At 35.3% G+C, this 17,838-nt stretch overlaps 1 protein-coding gene across 1 annotated transcript in view; it reads left to right on the top strand.

Annotated features, from left to right (window-relative positions):
• The window catches only part of F13B (coagulation factor XIII, B polypeptide), a 35,673-nt gene extending 26,368 nt beyond the window's left edge, over window positions 1-9,305 (top strand). Inside the window, exons 11-13 of the mRNA XM_011951618.1 lie at window positions 5,566-5,581; window positions 7,955-8,168; window positions 9,272-9,305. Coding sequence (XP_011807008.1) covers window positions 5,566-5,581; window positions 7,955-8,168; window positions 9,272-9,305 — 264 coding nt within the window. The remainder of the gene's footprint in view (window positions 1-5,565; window positions 5,582-7,954; window positions 8,169-9,271) is intronic.
• The last annotated feature ends 8,533 nt before the right edge of the window (window positions 9,306-17,838 follow it).

Genomic DNA, 17,838 nt, shown 5'->3' with positions numbered 1-17,838 from the left:
GGTTTCAAAGAACATCTTTATTTCTGCCTTCATTTTGTTATTTACCCAGTAGTCATTCAGGAGCAGGTTGTTCAGTTTCCATGTAGTTGTGCAGTTTTGAGTGAGTTTATTAATCATGAGTTCTAATTTGATTGCACTGTGGTCTGAGAAACAGTTTGCTGTGATTGCTGTTCTTTTACATTTGCTGAGGAGTGTTTTACTTCTAATTATGTGGTCAACTTTAGAATAAGTGCGATGTGGTACTAAGAAGAATGTATATTCTGTTGATTTGGGGTGGAGAGTTCTGTAGATGTCTATTAGGTCCACTTGATCCAGAGCTGAGTTCAAATCCTGGATATCCTTGCTAACCTTCTGTCTCACTGATCTGCCTAATGTTGGCAGTGGGGTGTTAAAGTCTCCCGTTATTATTGAGTGAATGTCTAAGTCTCTTTGTAGGTCTCTAAGGACTTGGTTTATGAATCTTGGTGTTCCTGTATTGGGTGCATATATATTTAGGATAGTTAGCTCTTTCTTGTTGAATTGATTCCTTTAGCATTATGTAATGGCCTTCTTTGTCTCTTTTGATCTTTGCTGGTTTACAGTGTGTTTTATCAGAGACTAGGATTGCAAGCTGTGCTTTGTTTTGCTTTCCATTTGCTTGGTAGATCTTCCTCCATCCCTTTATTTTGAGCCTGTGTATGTCTTTGCACATTACATGAGTCTCCAGAATACAGCACACTGATGGGTCTTGACTTAATCCAATTTGCCAGTCTGTGTCTTTTAATTGGGGCCTTTAGCCCATTTACATTTAAGGTTAGTATCATGATGTGTGAATTTGATCCTGTCATTATGATGTCAACTGGTTATTTTATGAGTTAATTGATGCAATTTCTTCATAGCATCAATGGTCTTTATAATATGGCATGTTTTTGCAATGGGTAGTACCAGTTATTCCTTTCCATGTTTAATGCTTCCTTCAGGAGCTCTTGTAAGGCAGGCCCAGTGGTGACAAAATCTCTAAGCATTTGCTTGTCTGTAAAGGATTTTATTTCTCTTTCACTTATGAAGCTTAATTTGGCTGGATATGAGATTCTGGGTTGAAAATTCTTTTCTTTAAGAATGTTGAGTATTGGCCTCCACTCTCTTTTGGCTTGTAGAGTTTCTGCCGAGAGATCTTCTGTTAGTTTGATGAATTTCCCTATATGGGTAACCCAACCTTTCTCTCCGGCTGCCCTTAACATTTTTTTCTTCATTTCAACCTTGGTGAATCTGACAATTATGTGTTTTGGAGTTGCTCTTGTTGAGGAGTATCTTTGTGGTGTTCTCTGTATTTCTTGAATTTGAATGTTGGCCTGCCTTGCTAGGTTAGGGAAGTTTTCCTGGATAATATCCTGAAGAGTGTTTTCTAACTTGTTCCATTCTCTCCATCACTTTCCAGTACAGAAATCAAACATGTATTTGGTCTTTTCACATAGTCCCATATTTCTTGGAGGCTTTGTTCATTTCTTTTCACTCTTTTTTCTCTAATCTTGTTTTCTCACTTAATTAATTTGATCTTCAATCACTGATACCTTTTCTTCCATTTGATCAAATTGACTATTGAAGCTTGTGCATTCATCATGAAGTTCTCATGCTGTGTTTTTCAGCTCCATCAGGTCATTTAAGGTCTTCTCTACAGTTTTTATTCTAGCTTGTTATTCATCTAACCTTTTTTCAAGGTTTTAGTTTCCTTGTGATGGGTTAGAACATGCTCCTTTAGCTCGGAGAAGTTTGTTATTACCAACCTTCTGAAGACTACTTCTGTCAGCTCATCAAACTCATTCTCTGTCCAGTTTTATTCCCACGCTGGTAAGAAGCTGCCATCCTTTGGAGGAGAAGAGGCCTTCTGGTTTTTGGAATTTTCATCTTTTCTGCTCTGGTTTCTCCTTATCTTTGTGGTTTTTAATCTACATTTGGTCTTTGATGTTGGTGACCTACAGATGGTATTTTGCTGTGGATGCCCTTTTTGTTGATGTTGATGCTATTTCTGTCTGTCTGTTAGTTTTTCTTCTAACAGTCAGACCCCTCAGCTGCAGGTCTGTTGGAGTTTCCTGGAGGTCTACTCCAGATCCTGTTTTCCTGGGTATCACCAGTGGAGACTGCAGAACAGCAAACATTGCTGCCAGATCCTTCCTCTGGAAGCTTCATCCTAGGGGGGCTCCTGCCTGTTTGAGGTATCTGTTGGCCCGTACTGGGAGGTTTCTCCCAGTTAGGCTACATGGAGGTCAGGGACCCGCTTGAGGAGGCAGTCTGTCCATTCTCAGAGCTCGAACACCATGCTGAGAGAGCCACTGCTCTCTTCAGACCTATCAGAGAGGACCGTTTAAGCCTGCAGAAGCTCTCTGTTGGCTTTTGTCTTGCCATGCCCTGTCCCCACAGGTGGAATTTAGAGAGGCAGTAGGCCTTGCTGAGCTGTGGTGGGCTCTGCCCAGTTTGAGGTTCCTGGCCGCTTTGTTTCCACTGTGAGCTACTCAAGCCACAGCAATGGCAGATACCACTTCCCGCAGTGAAGCTGCAGCATCTCAGGTTGATCTCATACTGCTGCACTAGCAGTGAGCAAGGCACCATGTGTGTGGGACCCACCAAGCCAGGCAAGGGAGGATATCTCCTGGTCTTCCGATTGCTAAGACCATGGGAAAAGCACAGTATTTGATCAGAAGTGTACTGTTTCTCCAGGTACAGTCTGTCACGGCTTCCCTTGGCTAGGAAAGGTAAATCCCCCGACCCCTTGCGCTCCCAAATGTAGCGATGCCCTGCCCTGCTTCAGTTCGCCCTCTGTGGGGTGCACCCGCTGTCTAGCCAGTCCCAATGAGATAAACCAGGTACCTCAGTTGGAAATGCAGAAATAACCCATATACTGTGTCTATCTTGCTGGGAGTTGCAGACCGTAGCTGTTCGTATTTGGCCATCTTGGAACCGACCCATATATATGTAGATATACACACACACATACATACATATATATACATACACACACACACACACACACACACACACACATATATATATATATATATAGATAGATAGAGAGAGAGAGATTTGTTTCTAAGGAACTCCAGCCTGGGCAACAAAGGAGAAACAGTCTCTGTCTCTCTCTCTCTCAATATCTCTGTATCTATGTAGACACATCTAGAAATGTATATATATTTTATATATAATTTTTTTTATAGAGACAGGGTGTGTGCCACCACACCAAGCTATTTTTTTATTTTCATTTTTTATGGAGATGAAATCTCCTTATGTTGCCTAGGCTGGTCTGTCGATAGATAGGTAGATGGATATATATAGAGAGAGACATCTCCTTATGTTGCCCAGGCTGGAGTGCCCTGACCTTGGGCTTAAATGACCTCTCACCTCAGCCTCTTTAGTAGTTGGGACCACACCTAGCAAATTTTTAGATTTTTCTTTTTTTTTTTTTTTGTAGAGACGGGGCATGCACCACCACACCCAGCTATTTTTTTTATTTTTATTTTTAGTGGAGATGGTGTCACCTTATGTTGCCCAGAGTGATCTTGAGTTCCTGGGCTCAAGTGATCCTCCCGCTTTGGCCTTCCAAAGTGCTGGATTACAGATATAAGTCATGCTGCCCAGCTTGTTCTCTATTATTTTTTCTTTTTAAAAATATTTTTACTTTCTTATGGATAAATCTATTTTTTGTTAAACTGTTTCATCCTTTATTAGCTGGTTAATTATACTTTCCTGTCATTTTTTCTTAACCATTATCATAGAGATTATATCATACAATCTTTATTAATTCAATCCAATATATATTAGAACTTTTATCACTTCTCTAGGACTTTAAAACACTAATTATTTACTCTTCCAACATTTTGTATTACTATATCATGTATTTTAATTCTACATGTATTTTACATCCAAAAGATATGATTGACATTATTGTTTTGTCCAACTATCTTCTTTTAGATTTACCTATATATTTATCAATGCATTTTCTCCTCATCTTTTCCTGTTTTTCTCTGTTTCTCACTGGGATAATTTTACTTTTGCTTGAAAACTATTATTTCTATATTATTTTTTCAGTTTTTTTTAAGTCTGCAAATGTCTTTATTTTCCTTCAATTTTGAAGGATATTTTTGCCTGATATAGAATTCTAGCCTAGCCCTTATTTTCTTTCAGTGCTTTAAAATCTGTTATTTTGGCTGGATGCAGTGGCTCACGCCTGTAATTCCAGCACTTTGGGAGGCCGAGGCGGGCAGATCACGAGGTCAGGAAATCAAAACCATCCTGGCTAACATGGTGAAACCCTGCCCCTACTAAAAATACAAAAAAAGTTAGCGGGCATGGTGGTGGGCGCCTGTAGTCCCAGCTACTCGGGAGGCTGAGGCAGGAGAATGGCATGAACCTGTGAGGCGGAGCTTGCAGTGAGCCAAGAATCGGCACTGCACTCCAGCCTGGGCGACAAGCAAGACTCCATCTCAAAAAAAAAGTGTCATTTCATCTTTTTCTGGTTTTTATAGTTTTTGTTAAATAATCAAATATCATTCTTAATAGTACTTTTTGAATGTAATGTATCTTTTTTTCTCTGCTGTTTTTAACATTTCTCTTCGTTTTTAATCTCAGCAAATTATTTATGTTGGCCTAGATGTGGGTTTCTTTGTACATTTTATTCTTCAAGTTAGTAGCATTCCTTGAATCTTGATGTGCTTGATATCCTTCATGGGTTTTAGAAATGTTTGGCTAATATCTTTTAAAGTGTACATTTCCCACTCTTTGGCTGTGATTTCATGATACATATATTACATCTTTTTGCTATGCCATTGTCTCTTTAAATCTATATTTTCTCTGATTTTCTTCTTGTTTTACAGTAGTAATTTTTTAGTAATTTTCTCATTGTATCGTTTCTTTGTTTCAATTTGGCAATTTTCTTCTGGTTTAATAATCCTCTCTTTAGATGTATCCAATCTGCTTTAAACTCATCTTTTGAGTTCTCAATTTCAGCGATTATCTTTGCATTTCTATTTCATATTTTCTTTTTGTAGCTTTGAGTTATTTGATGAAAGATCCTATCTTAACATCAACTTCTTGAACATATAATTCATACTTTTTATTAAGGCTTATCTGCAAACTCCAATATCTGAAACTATTTTCTAGCCCCAAATTCTTGATATTTTTGTTAATAGTTGATTGAATTTCAAATATTATATATGGAAAATTTTAGGAGGTTTGGATGATGTCAACTTACTCCAAAGAATACTCATCTCATCCTCTGGCTGATGATTAGGGTAGAGGCAGTTGGTTTCAATACAATGTGAAATAAAGCTTTCTCTACATTTGTTTTCAGACCTCTGTTTGCCTTTTCTCACAGACCGTAACTCTCCAGGGCTCTTCACAGAGAGTTTGTTTGTGGTGTTTACTAAAGCTTTTTCTCCTTGACTGTCTCTGATATTACTGGGAGACTGCCAAATGCCCACTGTAAGTTTGTATTTACTTTCTGCTTGGTTTCTCACCCTATGACTCTATACAAGTCAGGCATAAGCAGTACCTCAGGGAAAAGCTAGCGCAGAGCCTCAAGCTCATACCTCTACACCTCCTATCCTTCTAAGTTCTTTCCTTTTCAAGTCCTGCTGCCTTGGTTTACCAAATTCTCATTTTTCTGTCTTCAACTCTATGATGAGATTTTCACAAGTTCTGCCCGGTTCTATGCCTATCCTGGCCATTCTCTATCACCTAATCTCTCAGACTTAGAGTCAACTATCACCTCAAGAGAAAAAATGGCACATAGAATTTTTTTGACAGACTCTCCTTCTGTCGCCCAGGCTGGAGTGCAGTGGCGCGATCCCGGCTGACTGCAACCTCCACCTCCCAGGTTCAAGTGATTCTTCTACCTCAGCTTTCCTGAGTAGCTGGGATTACAGGCAAGCGCCACCATGCCCGGATTTATTTTATTTTATTTATATTTTATTTTATTGTATATTTTATTTTATTTTATTTTATTTTATTTTCAGTAGAGATGGGTTTTGCCATGTTGGCCAGGCTGGTCTCAAACTCCTGACCTCAGATGATCCACCCGCCTTGGCCTCCCAAAGTGCTGGGCTTACAGGAGTGAGCCACCGCGCCCAGCCTCACATAGATGTTTAACTCAGCTGAATACATTTTTTTCAGAACCTTAGTTCCTTGACTAAGTTCCTTGGAGGTTTTCTGATACCTTGAAATGCTTGCTTGTTTCCCTGTTTTTCAGATTTTTGGTGTCTTAATAGAAGTGCTGGTTTGATATAATCTACTCTGTGGTAGCCGAGTTTGGTATGATCTACTCTGCCACAGCTGAAAGTTAAAGGTCCATGAATCAACTTTTAAATTTCTTTTAATTTAAATCTCATGTTTTGTAGAACAATGGCATCCTAAATCATAGCATTACTTGACTTCATTTTCACAACTCTTTTGTAATGACTGTAGTAATTCTTGTTCATTTTTAGCGCCTGTACCACTTCCGGCATAACGTTTGACACATAGGCATTTAATAAGTAGTTGCTGAAAAAAATAACTGAACACAGTACTCTTAGAAGCAGTTTCACTTTCTGGGGTTTCAGTTACCTGCTGTAAACTGCAGTCTGAAAACGTTAAATTGAAAATTTCAGAAATAAACAGTTTATACATTTTAAATTCTGCACTGAGTAGTATAATAAAATCTCATGCCTTTACGTCTTTCCTGCCCAAGGTATGCTAAAAAGAAGCGTAAAGTGCTTCTTTTAAGTGAAAAAGTGGAAATTCTCAACTTAAAAAGAAAAGAAAAATAAATGTGTGCTGAGGTTGCTAAGATCCATGGAAACAATGAGTCTTCTATCTATGAAAGTGTAAAGAAAGAAAGAAAAAGAAATCCGTGCTAGTTTTGTTGTTGCACCTCAGACTGCAAAAGTTACAAGCCACAGTGTATAACAAATGCTTAGTTGAGGTGGAAGAGGCGTTAAATTTGTGGGCAGAAGACATGAACAAAAACGTGTTCCAAATGGATGACAATAGGGTTTGGCATTATCTGCAGTTTCAAGCATGCATTGGGGTTCTTGAAATGTATCCCCTGCAGGCAATCAGAGAGGGCATACTAAATAAGTTTGTTAATGTACTACAGGTATGTGATTAATATGCCATATTAGCAACTCTGAACCTTTTTACCTGTCTCAGAAGTTATTCCTTAATGCTAGGTCATCCAGGAGACAAACAAGGACACAAGAAATCCCATTTTCTGAAATAATCTGATATTTGATGTTTTAGAAATATTAATGTTTTTATTCTGGGAAAAAGAAATCAAAGAGGTTTTTTTTGTGTGTGTGTATCCTAATACATACTTTAAGGTTCTCTTTTGTTTAGTATACATGGGAAAGGACACAATTATACTTTCCATGCTTAGAATTTAAAATGTCTTAATCCAGCCTTGATATTTCTTAACTAGACATTTTAAAGAGAAGTCACTGTCAACCATTTTGGATGGCATGAGGTTATAAAGCTTTGGTCAGTGTTGAGAATCTAGTTCGTGTCTATATTTCCATAAAATATTATTTATACAGCAATTAATAATTTGTCTCATGATAATTTTATTTGAACTTTCTGAAGAATGAAAAGGGAAAAGAGCATGATATCAATGACCGTTAGTAACTGTCAATACTTCCCCCAAAATACCTCTTTTTGTTTGTTTGTTGTCTTTGAAAAAGCTAATAACATAAAACTAAGTGACTGGCAGAAAATACCTTTTCCCCAAATCCAGGACCACAGAGAGAAATGGCTCACTGTTTTCTGTGAGATTTGAACGTATTTTATGACTCAAATATTAATTCTAATTAACTGGCTTGCTACTCTTATGTCTGAGAATTTTAAGGTCCTCATGAGTATGCAATACAATGATTCCTGTTCGTACCAAGATGTAACAAGATAGTTTTCTTCTTTTTCTTTCTTTTTTTTTTTTTTATCTTCTTGTTGTTCCCAGAGCCATGCACATTATCTTTTGCTGAAATGGAAAAGAATAATTTACTTCTGAAATGGGATTTTGACAATAGACCACATATTTTGCATGGTGAATATGTTGAGTTTATTTGTAGAGGAGATACTTATCCAGCTGAATTATATATTACTGGATCTATACTTAGAATGCAATGTGACAGAGGGCAGTTAAAATATCCAAGATGTATTCCAAGACAAAGGTAAGAAGAGGCTTTCACCTCTAGGTATGTTTTTTTTTGGTCAGATTGTTATTCAACATTTCAGAAATGTTATGCTCTATACCACTCTTACTTTATGGCAACTGGAAAGAAAAAATAATAATATTTTCTTCATTTTTTTTACACCAAACAACTGGAAGTGGTAATGAATTCAACAGGCCTTCTGAATTGTCTGAAGTGAAAGCAACGTTTGCCATTTGATATTTGTGACACTTTGGCAAATGGAAAAATAAATCAATTTAAATGTGTAATATTTAAATGTGCAAAAATTAACCTATATGTTCTGTGATAAGGACAAAATCACACTTTCTTCTACTTCTCAATCTAATTTCATGCACTACTAATAAAGTTTGGAAAATATGGCGTTTATTTTCAGAACCACATTTTTATGTAACTTTTGGAAATCACGTACTAAAGTGTTTCCTCATACTACAATTTAAAAAATATATCTTCTGCTACTTACAAGAAATAATTTAACTATTTTCTTAGAGAAATGTTAAAAAAAGTGTAATAAAATTATGTAAACCATTTTGTAGGATCAGAATTTTAACCATTTTTGAAGACACTATATACAGAAAAAGGAAATTATATTTTTTGTTCAACTAAGAATATTAAAAATATAAGTAGCGGCAAAGTGCATGTGGTCCTGTTTTAAAAATTGCAAACAATGAACTATATGAATTACCTAAAGCCAGCTTTTTAGATGCTTTGACCGCTTTAATAAAAAAATATGTAAAAGACACACAATAGTGGGAAAGTTTTTTATTTTTATTTCTAATTGTGGTAAAATCAGGGTGAAAAAAATTTTATATGCTATTTAAATGTTTTGGTACAGTATGAATTTCTCACTTTCAAAAGAAAAAGGTAAACATGTAGAAAAATATTTGAAAAATGGTGAGTAGTGTAGTAAATAATATTGAGTTTTTAAAAGGGAACTGGTGGTATTATTTACTAAGTAAGATAATTTTTTCTTAATAGTACTTAATAAAAACAACGACTATATGAAAAATTGAAAGTCTAAGATTGTAATAAACACTTGACTACAATTGATGCTTATTTCGAAAATCTCTCTTTTTCCCCTCAAGGACTCTGTCTTATCAAGAACCCTTAAGAACATAGAATTGAATGGCAGAAAGAGGAATCATATTTCAATATATCATGAAATTCTTTATAAAACATAATTTTGAGGAAGTATGTTAAGTTAAAAACTTCTGAGTTTTTCCTTGCTTAAATATTTGAATCTAAATTGTTTGTGCTGAACATTTCTTTATTTATAAATAAAAAACAATAAATGTTGTTTAATTTTTAGTTTGTATGATTTGATGTAGAACGTAATCTCTTTTGTATGTCTTCCATCTGTTACAAATTAATCTACACATCAAAATATTTTCATTTCCTAATGCCCATTGACTAGACTATATCGTTTTCAATATACTGTATGTGTAAAAATTTTACATTCACATTCATTATCACCTTTATTAATATTAAGGCTTTTGTTACCCTTAATTCAAAGTTTATGTCAATATTAAAGGGCCAAACACACTAGAGATAAGAAACTATATGCTGTATTAGAGGATCTGCTTTATTAAAGGCAGAAGAGACTGCCCTTCAGACTTTCTAAATGTAAAAAAACTTTTAAAATTAACTGTAATATTTGCTACCAGGTTAATAACCAAATTGTTTATAAAGTAGTATACTACCATATTTGAACATGTGCTCAAGTATTGTTAAAGAGACACAGTCTTTTTAAAGAAAGAATGACTCTTGGAATTTTATTTTATTTATTTATTTATTTTGAGATGGAGTCTCGTTCTGTTGCCCAGACTAGAGTGCAATGGGATTATCTTGGCTCACTGCAACTTTCGCCTCCTGGGTTCAGGCAATTCTCCTGCCTCAGCCTTCCGAGTAGCTGGGATTACAGGTGTGTACCACCACACCCAGCCACTTTTTTTTTTTTTTTTTGTATTTTTAGTAGAGTTGAGGTTTCACCATGTTGGCCAGGCTGGTCTCAAACTCCTCACCTCAGGTGATCCACCTGCCTCGGCCTCCCAGGACTCTTGGCATTTTTACATTTTACACTTTCAAGTCTTTTTTTTAGATTAGTTGATTTTTGGAATTATGTGGATTACAAAATCTGAAATAAGAACATCCTACAAGCATCAAAAAATGACTGTCAGTATTATCAAGGTCTGTTAAAGACGTGAAATAGCAGCATTGTCACTTTTTCATCTGAAGTGAGAGTTATACTTCCAATTGTTATTTCAGCTCATTCATAAGCACATGTAATAGCAGTAGTACCCAGATACTAGGACCCCTATTAGGACTGGTTGTTGGTATTAGAACAAGTTTTCCTTTCTAGAAACTATTCAGTTATTCTAACTCAAGATCTGTTTCTCCTTATAACGATATTCTCAAATGCCCAAAGGACAATTCTCTACTGCTGGGTATGAAATAGCTTCTTTGGGAAATGACGCCACAGCTGACCTAACTCTGTGGATTAAAAAAGTATTAATTCATTCAATGTTAAACATGTATATTTCAGAACTGTCCTTGAGTTCATATTCATTATTTTAATTAATCTCCTGTAGTAGGTTCCCACAGTGGATCCCACAAAAATGGAAATTTAATTAAAATTAAATATCAACAAAAAAGCAATAATCTTTTAAAATAAATTCATCAATCTATCAATTAAATAACATTACTGAGCACCTGCTCTATCCCAGGGAACATGCTGGGTAGCGCAGGATTCAAAAAGATTAAACTTCTCCTTGTTATTTTTCAAAGAACTCAAAGTAAGGACCTACTTACTTAGTAAAAGAGATAAACTTGTACTGGTGATTGCAAACTCAAAATAGGTGATGATTGTGGCTTATCTAGTGATATTTGTAGTGAACTGGAGATGGCATGCACTGTTTAACCGGGACAACTACTTTCCTCAAGGTGAATTATTGTCATGGGGGAATATTGTATCCAGTATTGCCATATGTTCTGATTTATTAATTGTGAAATGCACTGATTTTTATATGTTGAGAGGAGATAAAAAATTCTTTAGGCAATGCAACTCAAAGTAAACTCCACATGCTAAAGAAATAAAAATTTTGAGAAGTGCAACAGTGGAAGCACGTACAAAGTAAAGTGGCAGCACAAAGTAAGTAGTATTTAACTTTTTTTTTTTTTTTGTATGGGTGTGGTATAGGAAGCATCTTGGAAAAAAGTAAAAGTAAGTCCAGGTTTAAAAGACTTTAAGAAAAGACATTTCAAGTAGAAGGAATAGCATATGCAAAGTCAAAACTCATACTATATGCTAGGCATTACACTAACCACTGAAAATAAAACAATGAATAAGACACACACTGTTTCTGCTCTTGTGAAGCTTGTCTCTCGGAGCGGAGGAAAGATGTAAGCAAATTCCTATGAAATGAGGCATGGCAGCAAAGACCCCATCATTGTCAGTAAACACCAGATGATAACTGCCTAGTATTGGGTGTTTAAAAAGTCTTCAGTGAGGAAGTGATATATAAGTGATATATAGGCTGAGATTGGATGGGAGAAAATATAAGAAATCTTGTACAGAAAGAACACGAAAAACAGCAAAGAACATGACATTTCCGAGAAGCTAATAAAAATCCAGTATGGACTGAGTGGAAAGGAGTGAAGGACAGAGAGGAGTAAATGAAATTTGGAGAGGTTGGAGCCCTGATTGTGAAGGCCTTTGTAGGTCAAATTAAAGATTTTGGAAGTCACTAAATGGAATTCGATGCTTACTGGGAATTTTTTAAAAGACATCACTGACTGTAATATGGAGAGATTGATCAGAAGGGGAAAAGGTGTGGGCAAAGAGAAATCACTGAGGAAAATAAGGCAGTCATCCAGCAAAGATAAGGTAGTCACTTACACTGGTGGCAGCAGCAGGATGGTAAAAACTAAGCTGAAATAAGATATTTAGCATGTGACATCATTATAATGATAATTGTTAGATGTGGGGGACAGTGAGGCAGAGAAAAGAGTTCAGGAGAACTCCTAGGTTTTGGCTTGACTAAGTGGATGTGATGGCCGTCTAAATGTGATAGGAAGAATGGGAAGGAGAAGCAATGGGAGGGAGTGGGGATTAGCATGAAGAGTTTTATTAATAATTTTGGAAATGTGTTTTTGAGGTATCTGTGAGATAGGCAAGTGAAAAGACTAAGTAAGTACTTTATTCTTTTTTTTTTTTTTTTTTTTTTTTGTAGACAAAGTCTCGCTCTGTCGCCCAAGCTGGAGTGCAGTCACACCATCTCAGCTCACTGTAACCTTCTCCTCCTAGGTTCAAGCGATTCTTGAGGACGTACTTGATTCTTAGGGTTGCTGCTTTGATGAACCACCTAGATTTCCTTCAGAAACACAAAGACTTCTTTTCCAGCTACTGGAAAAGCATTGTTTTTTATATATAAGTGGGCTATATATTACATAGCATACTGTATATATTGTTGTAGGACTTACATTTTCACCCAAAATAAAATAAGCTACTATCATGTCAGCCTATATAGGTTGGCTTTATTCTCTATAATAACTGAATAGCATTTTATAAGCCAGGGGTAACATAATTTATTTAATTATTCTTTCATTAATGGACTTTTCAATTGTTTTATCTTCCTTATATTCTTTCTTTTACTTTTCCTTTTTCTGTCCTTCCTTTCCTTCATTTCTTCCTTCATAGGTTATAGGTGGGAGTCAAATAATAAAATGTAAAACTGAAATAGAATAGTAGAATTCTAAACACCTTTAAAAGAACCAATATAAACACCAAGAAAGATCTTAACATTGAATAAACTTAGAAGATGGAGGAGTTGGAAAGAAGGAGAGGAAAGAAGTTGTAAGCCAATTTTATATTTTTTAATGATAACAACAAACAGACATGGCCCTAAATCTGTGGAAGTAGGATATTATTTTAAAATCATAACATAAGTAAACTACCTAAAAATACCCATTTTCCTAAATAGCAAAATAAATGTAAAAATTACTGTAACAGCAGCAATAGCAGCAATATAATGAACAATGAAAACAGACCATATAGTGAAAAGTTTTAAAAAACTGTATCTGCACACACTATAGATATAAAAAACCTGTAAAATTCTTATAATGAACTTAAATCTTCTATTAGAAAAGTGTTTTCTTATTGGTTCCAAAGCAAAACCCAGCTCAGTGTTGTCTGCAAAAGGCACAACTAAAACTAACTTCTTCAAAATAGTTAAAAAGAAAAGAAGGGGTACAAAAAAGTACATTGAGTAAGGATCAAAGGACAGAATCAGCAAAGTGAGAAAGCCACCCGCGAAAGAGGAGAAAATATTTAAAAGTCATATATTTCATCAGCGATTTTTATCCAGAATATATAAAAAACTCTCACAACTCAAAATAAGAAGGCAAATAACAGCATATAAAAATGAGTGAGGGGCCGGGCACAGTGGCTCACGCCTGTAATCCCAGCACTTTGAGAGGCCGAGGCGGGTGGATCACCTGAGGTCAGGTTATTGCAGGAATCTGCTTTCATCTGCTGTGAGATTTACCACAAAGTTTTAAAAAATACTTTGCTTGGCTGGGCGTGGTGGCTCACACCCATAATCCCAGCACATTGGGAGGCCGAGGAGGGTGGATCATCTGAGGTCAGGAGTTTGAGACCAGCCTGACCATCGTGGCAAAACCGCGTCTCCACCAAAAATACAAAAATTAGCTGGGCGTGGTGGCACATGCCTGTAATTCCAGCTACTTGGGAGGCTAAGGCAGTGGAATGGCTTGAATCCGGGAGGCGGGGTTGTAGTGAGCTGAGATGGCATCATTGCACTCCAGCCTGGGAAACAAGAGTGAAACTCCATCTCAAAAAAAAAAAAGAAAAAAAAAAATGAGTGAAGAATATAAATAGGTATTTCTTCAGCCAAGATATACAAATAGCCAATAAACACATGAAAAGATGCCCAACACTAATCATTAGGGTAATGTATATCAAAACTACAGTAAGGCATCAACTTGAGGTAATCCTGTTAAATTATATAAGCCAGTTACATTAAGAAAATATTATTATGTTATATAATATTGTATTAAAAGTATTATTTTACTCATATGAGATACCTAGCATTGACAATTTATATGGACAGAAAGTGGAATGGTGGTTGCCAGGAGTTGGAAGGAGAGGGAAATGATAAGTGGGTTCAGAGCTTTAGTCTTACAAGAGGAAAATAATTTTGGAGATGGATGCTGGTTATGGTTGTACAATAACGCGAATGTAGTTAATGCCACTAAACTACACACTTAAAAATTGTTAGGATGGTAAATTTTAATTTACATGTACTGTAACATAACTGTAAAAAAGTACATTATTTAAAAGTACAACCAATTTAAACAACAACAAAAAATAAAGGATACTAAGCTTGATAAAGTGAAAATCCTGCCATAAACAATAAATTAATCAAAGAAGGACCTTTTATAAAACCTTAATTGCAAAACGAGACACAATTCAGTTATAAGCATCTATAATAAATTAATGTAATGGTAAATTTCATAAAGCAGAAACTATACAAGACAGGAAACAGGAAGAAAATTTAATAAAATTTATTATCTAAAACATTTCAAGTGAACAAAATATTAGTCAAAGATATAGAAGATTTGAACAATCAATACTTTATATCTTATGGATCTATATCAACACTGTTCCCTAATAATAAAGAATATGCTTATTTTTAGGCACACATAAAACAGTTGTAAAAACTTGCCATATATGTTAGGTCATAAAGAAAATCTACTTAAATTCCATATAAATTAATATAGGTCACATTTTCTGATCATAGTACAACACATTTAAAACTTAAGCACAACAGAAAGGCTATTTTCCCTGGAAATGTACAAACTTTCTATTAAGCAACTCTGGGGTCAAAAAAGAAATAGAAACTAAAATGACAGGATTTCTAGGAAACAATAATGAAAACATTGCATATCAGAATTTATAGGATATAACTGAAGCAGTATTCAGAGTAAACTATTAGCTTAAAATACATCAATCAATATAAAAATGAGAATAAATAATCCTAAACAAATAAATCTGAAAACTATAGAAAGAACAATAAAGAAAGCCAAAGAGAAAAAGGAAGAAGATAATACAACTAAATATAAACCTTAAGGAACTAGGAAACATAAAAGTAGTATATAAAAGTCTGAATTTTTAAAAAAGATAAAATAGAAAGACACAGATGAAACAAATATAAATAACAAGAAATAATATGGGGTAAATAACTTCTCAACTAACTGAAAATTGCCTTCTACACTTATTTATTTATTTTAATCTGAAATACATGTAAGTTTGGGAACATGTATTGGGAACACATGTATGTTTCAGTCTTTATTTTACTAGTGGCAGTGAATATTCACTATTCCCTCCTTCTTGGAAAACTGCTTTTTTGTGGCTTTTATCATTCCACTTTCTCCTGATTATGCTTCTATGTTTCTGATTACTATTCTTGATCCTGTACATGGTCTTTTTACTCCCATTTCTACCCATTAAATAAAGTTTGCACTATTTAGGGTTTCATCATCTGCTTTTTGCCTTTCTCAATCCACATCTTTTCCCAAACTTCTTCTCATAGGTTCAGACTCATATGTAACCTCATGAAAGTGAAGTAATAAACATTGAGCTTATGTTACCACTCCTCTGCCTCCCCCACCTCTCTCTCTGTCTCTCTCTCCCCCTCCTCTTGCTATGGATAAAATCATTCATCTAATCATGAATGTTATAAGCCTGGCTTTTGTCCTGATTCCTTTCTCCACTTTGTTCCCATACCACTTTTATTCAATCACTAAATCCTGCTAATTTTACCTGTGAAATAATTCTTGAATTTACAATTTCTTTCATTTTTACTACCATGGCTGTGGTTTAGGTTCTAATAGTCTTACTCCTGGACTAACGAAATAGCCTACTCCTAATTTATCTGTCTGCCTTCTTGCTTCTTCTCTGAATCATGTTTCACATTACTTTCAGACTAACCTACTAAATGCAAACTTTCTTCATCTCTAGTCTACCTAAAAGCCTGCAAAGTCTCTGCATTCCCTTTAGGACAAGCCTAGACTTTTTATTCCAGCACGCAGGTCTTCTGTAAACTGTCTCTTTTCTATCACGTTGCTGTTATTACAGTTTGCTCTTTATCCTCAACAATATACATTTACTTAATATTTCTTTTCATACAAAATGTGTTTTTTCATCTCTGCATATTGGTAGTTTGATTTCCTCTGCCAAGAATGTTATACTTATTCCCAACAACTCTCACTCAGCTACTGAGAGTCAGATCACAGTCATCTCCTTAAGAAAGCCATTCCTGACTCTCTTTCCCCCAGATTGGGTGATATGCTCATCGACCCTCCTTGAACACATTTATATTGTGGCATTTCTCATTATATATATTATATATGCAGTTGTGCATATAACATGTATGCATATTTATTAATATATATTTATTCTATGTATGTATAATACACACACATATATAGTTGTTTGAACAAACTCTTTTTTTTTGTTTTTAACTTGAGTTAATTTTCAAAAATGTTATTATGGTAAGAAAACTTATATGAGAGCTACCCTCTAAAAATTTTTTTAAGTGCACAATATAGTATTTTTGACTATAGGTACAATGTTGTACAGCAGATCTCTAGATCTTATTAATTTAGTTTATCTCAAACTTTTTGCCTATTGACTAGTAACTCCTCATTTTCCCCTCCACCTCCCCCAGTAACCACCATTCTACTTATTGATTCTGTGATTTTGACTGTTTTAGTTACCTCATATAAGTGGAATCATGCAGTCTTTTTCTTTCTGTGTCTCACAGTGTATTGAAAAGTTCTGCTTATAACTGTTTATCTCCACAAGCACCTTAGTGCCTCGAAAGAGGAAAGTGTGTTTTACGTTTTCATCCCATAAAGCTGATGCAGTCCATTGCATATAGTAGCTACATTGTTTCCCGAATAAAACTGAAAATTGTCACAACGGGCTTAACATTTCTATTTTAAAGTATTTCTATTTAAAACTTTTAATGTAATTATAACACTAATTACATAGTCACTAAACATTTTCTCTATTAACTAGATACCTAACATTTTCCTTTCTCTGTTGCCTTCTTACTCTGCTTTTTGCTTTTTTTTTTTTTTTTTTTGACAGAGTCTTGCTGTGTCACTCAGACTGGAGTGCAGTGGTGCCATCACAACTCACTGCAGCCTCTACCTCCTGAGCTTAAGTAATACTCCCACTTCAGCCTCCTGAGTAGCTGGGACCACACATGTGTGCCACCACTCCTGGTTAATTTTTGCTTTTTGTAAAGATGGGGTTTAGCCACATTGCCCAAGCTGGTCTGGAATACCTGAGCTCAAGCAATCTGTCTGCCTTAGACTCTCAAAGTGCTGGGATTACAAGCATAAGTCACCATGTTGGCCATTTTTTCTTTTTTATTTACCCATATTTAAGGAAAGAAAACAAGGAATATATACATAATAATTCTTTACAATACTGATGTTAAGCATTACTCCCAATAGCCAAGATGTAGAAACAACCTAAGGGTCTGTCCATAAATGAAAAAAGAAAATGTGGCCAGGCTGGTGGCCCACACCTGTAATCCCAGCACTTTGGGAATCCGAGGGAGGA

Source organism: Colobus angolensis, unplaced genomic scaffold (genome assembly GCF_000951035.1).
Source record: "Colobus angolensis palliatus isolate OR3802 unplaced genomic scaffold, Cang.pa_1.0 Scaffold320, whole genome shotgun sequence".
Lineage (NCBI taxonomy): Eukaryota > Metazoa > Chordata > Mammalia > Primates > Cercopithecidae > Colobus > Colobus angolensis.
The sequence above is the reverse complement of the archived record's forward strand: the minus strand, read 5'-3'. Positions and strand labels throughout refer to the sequence as shown.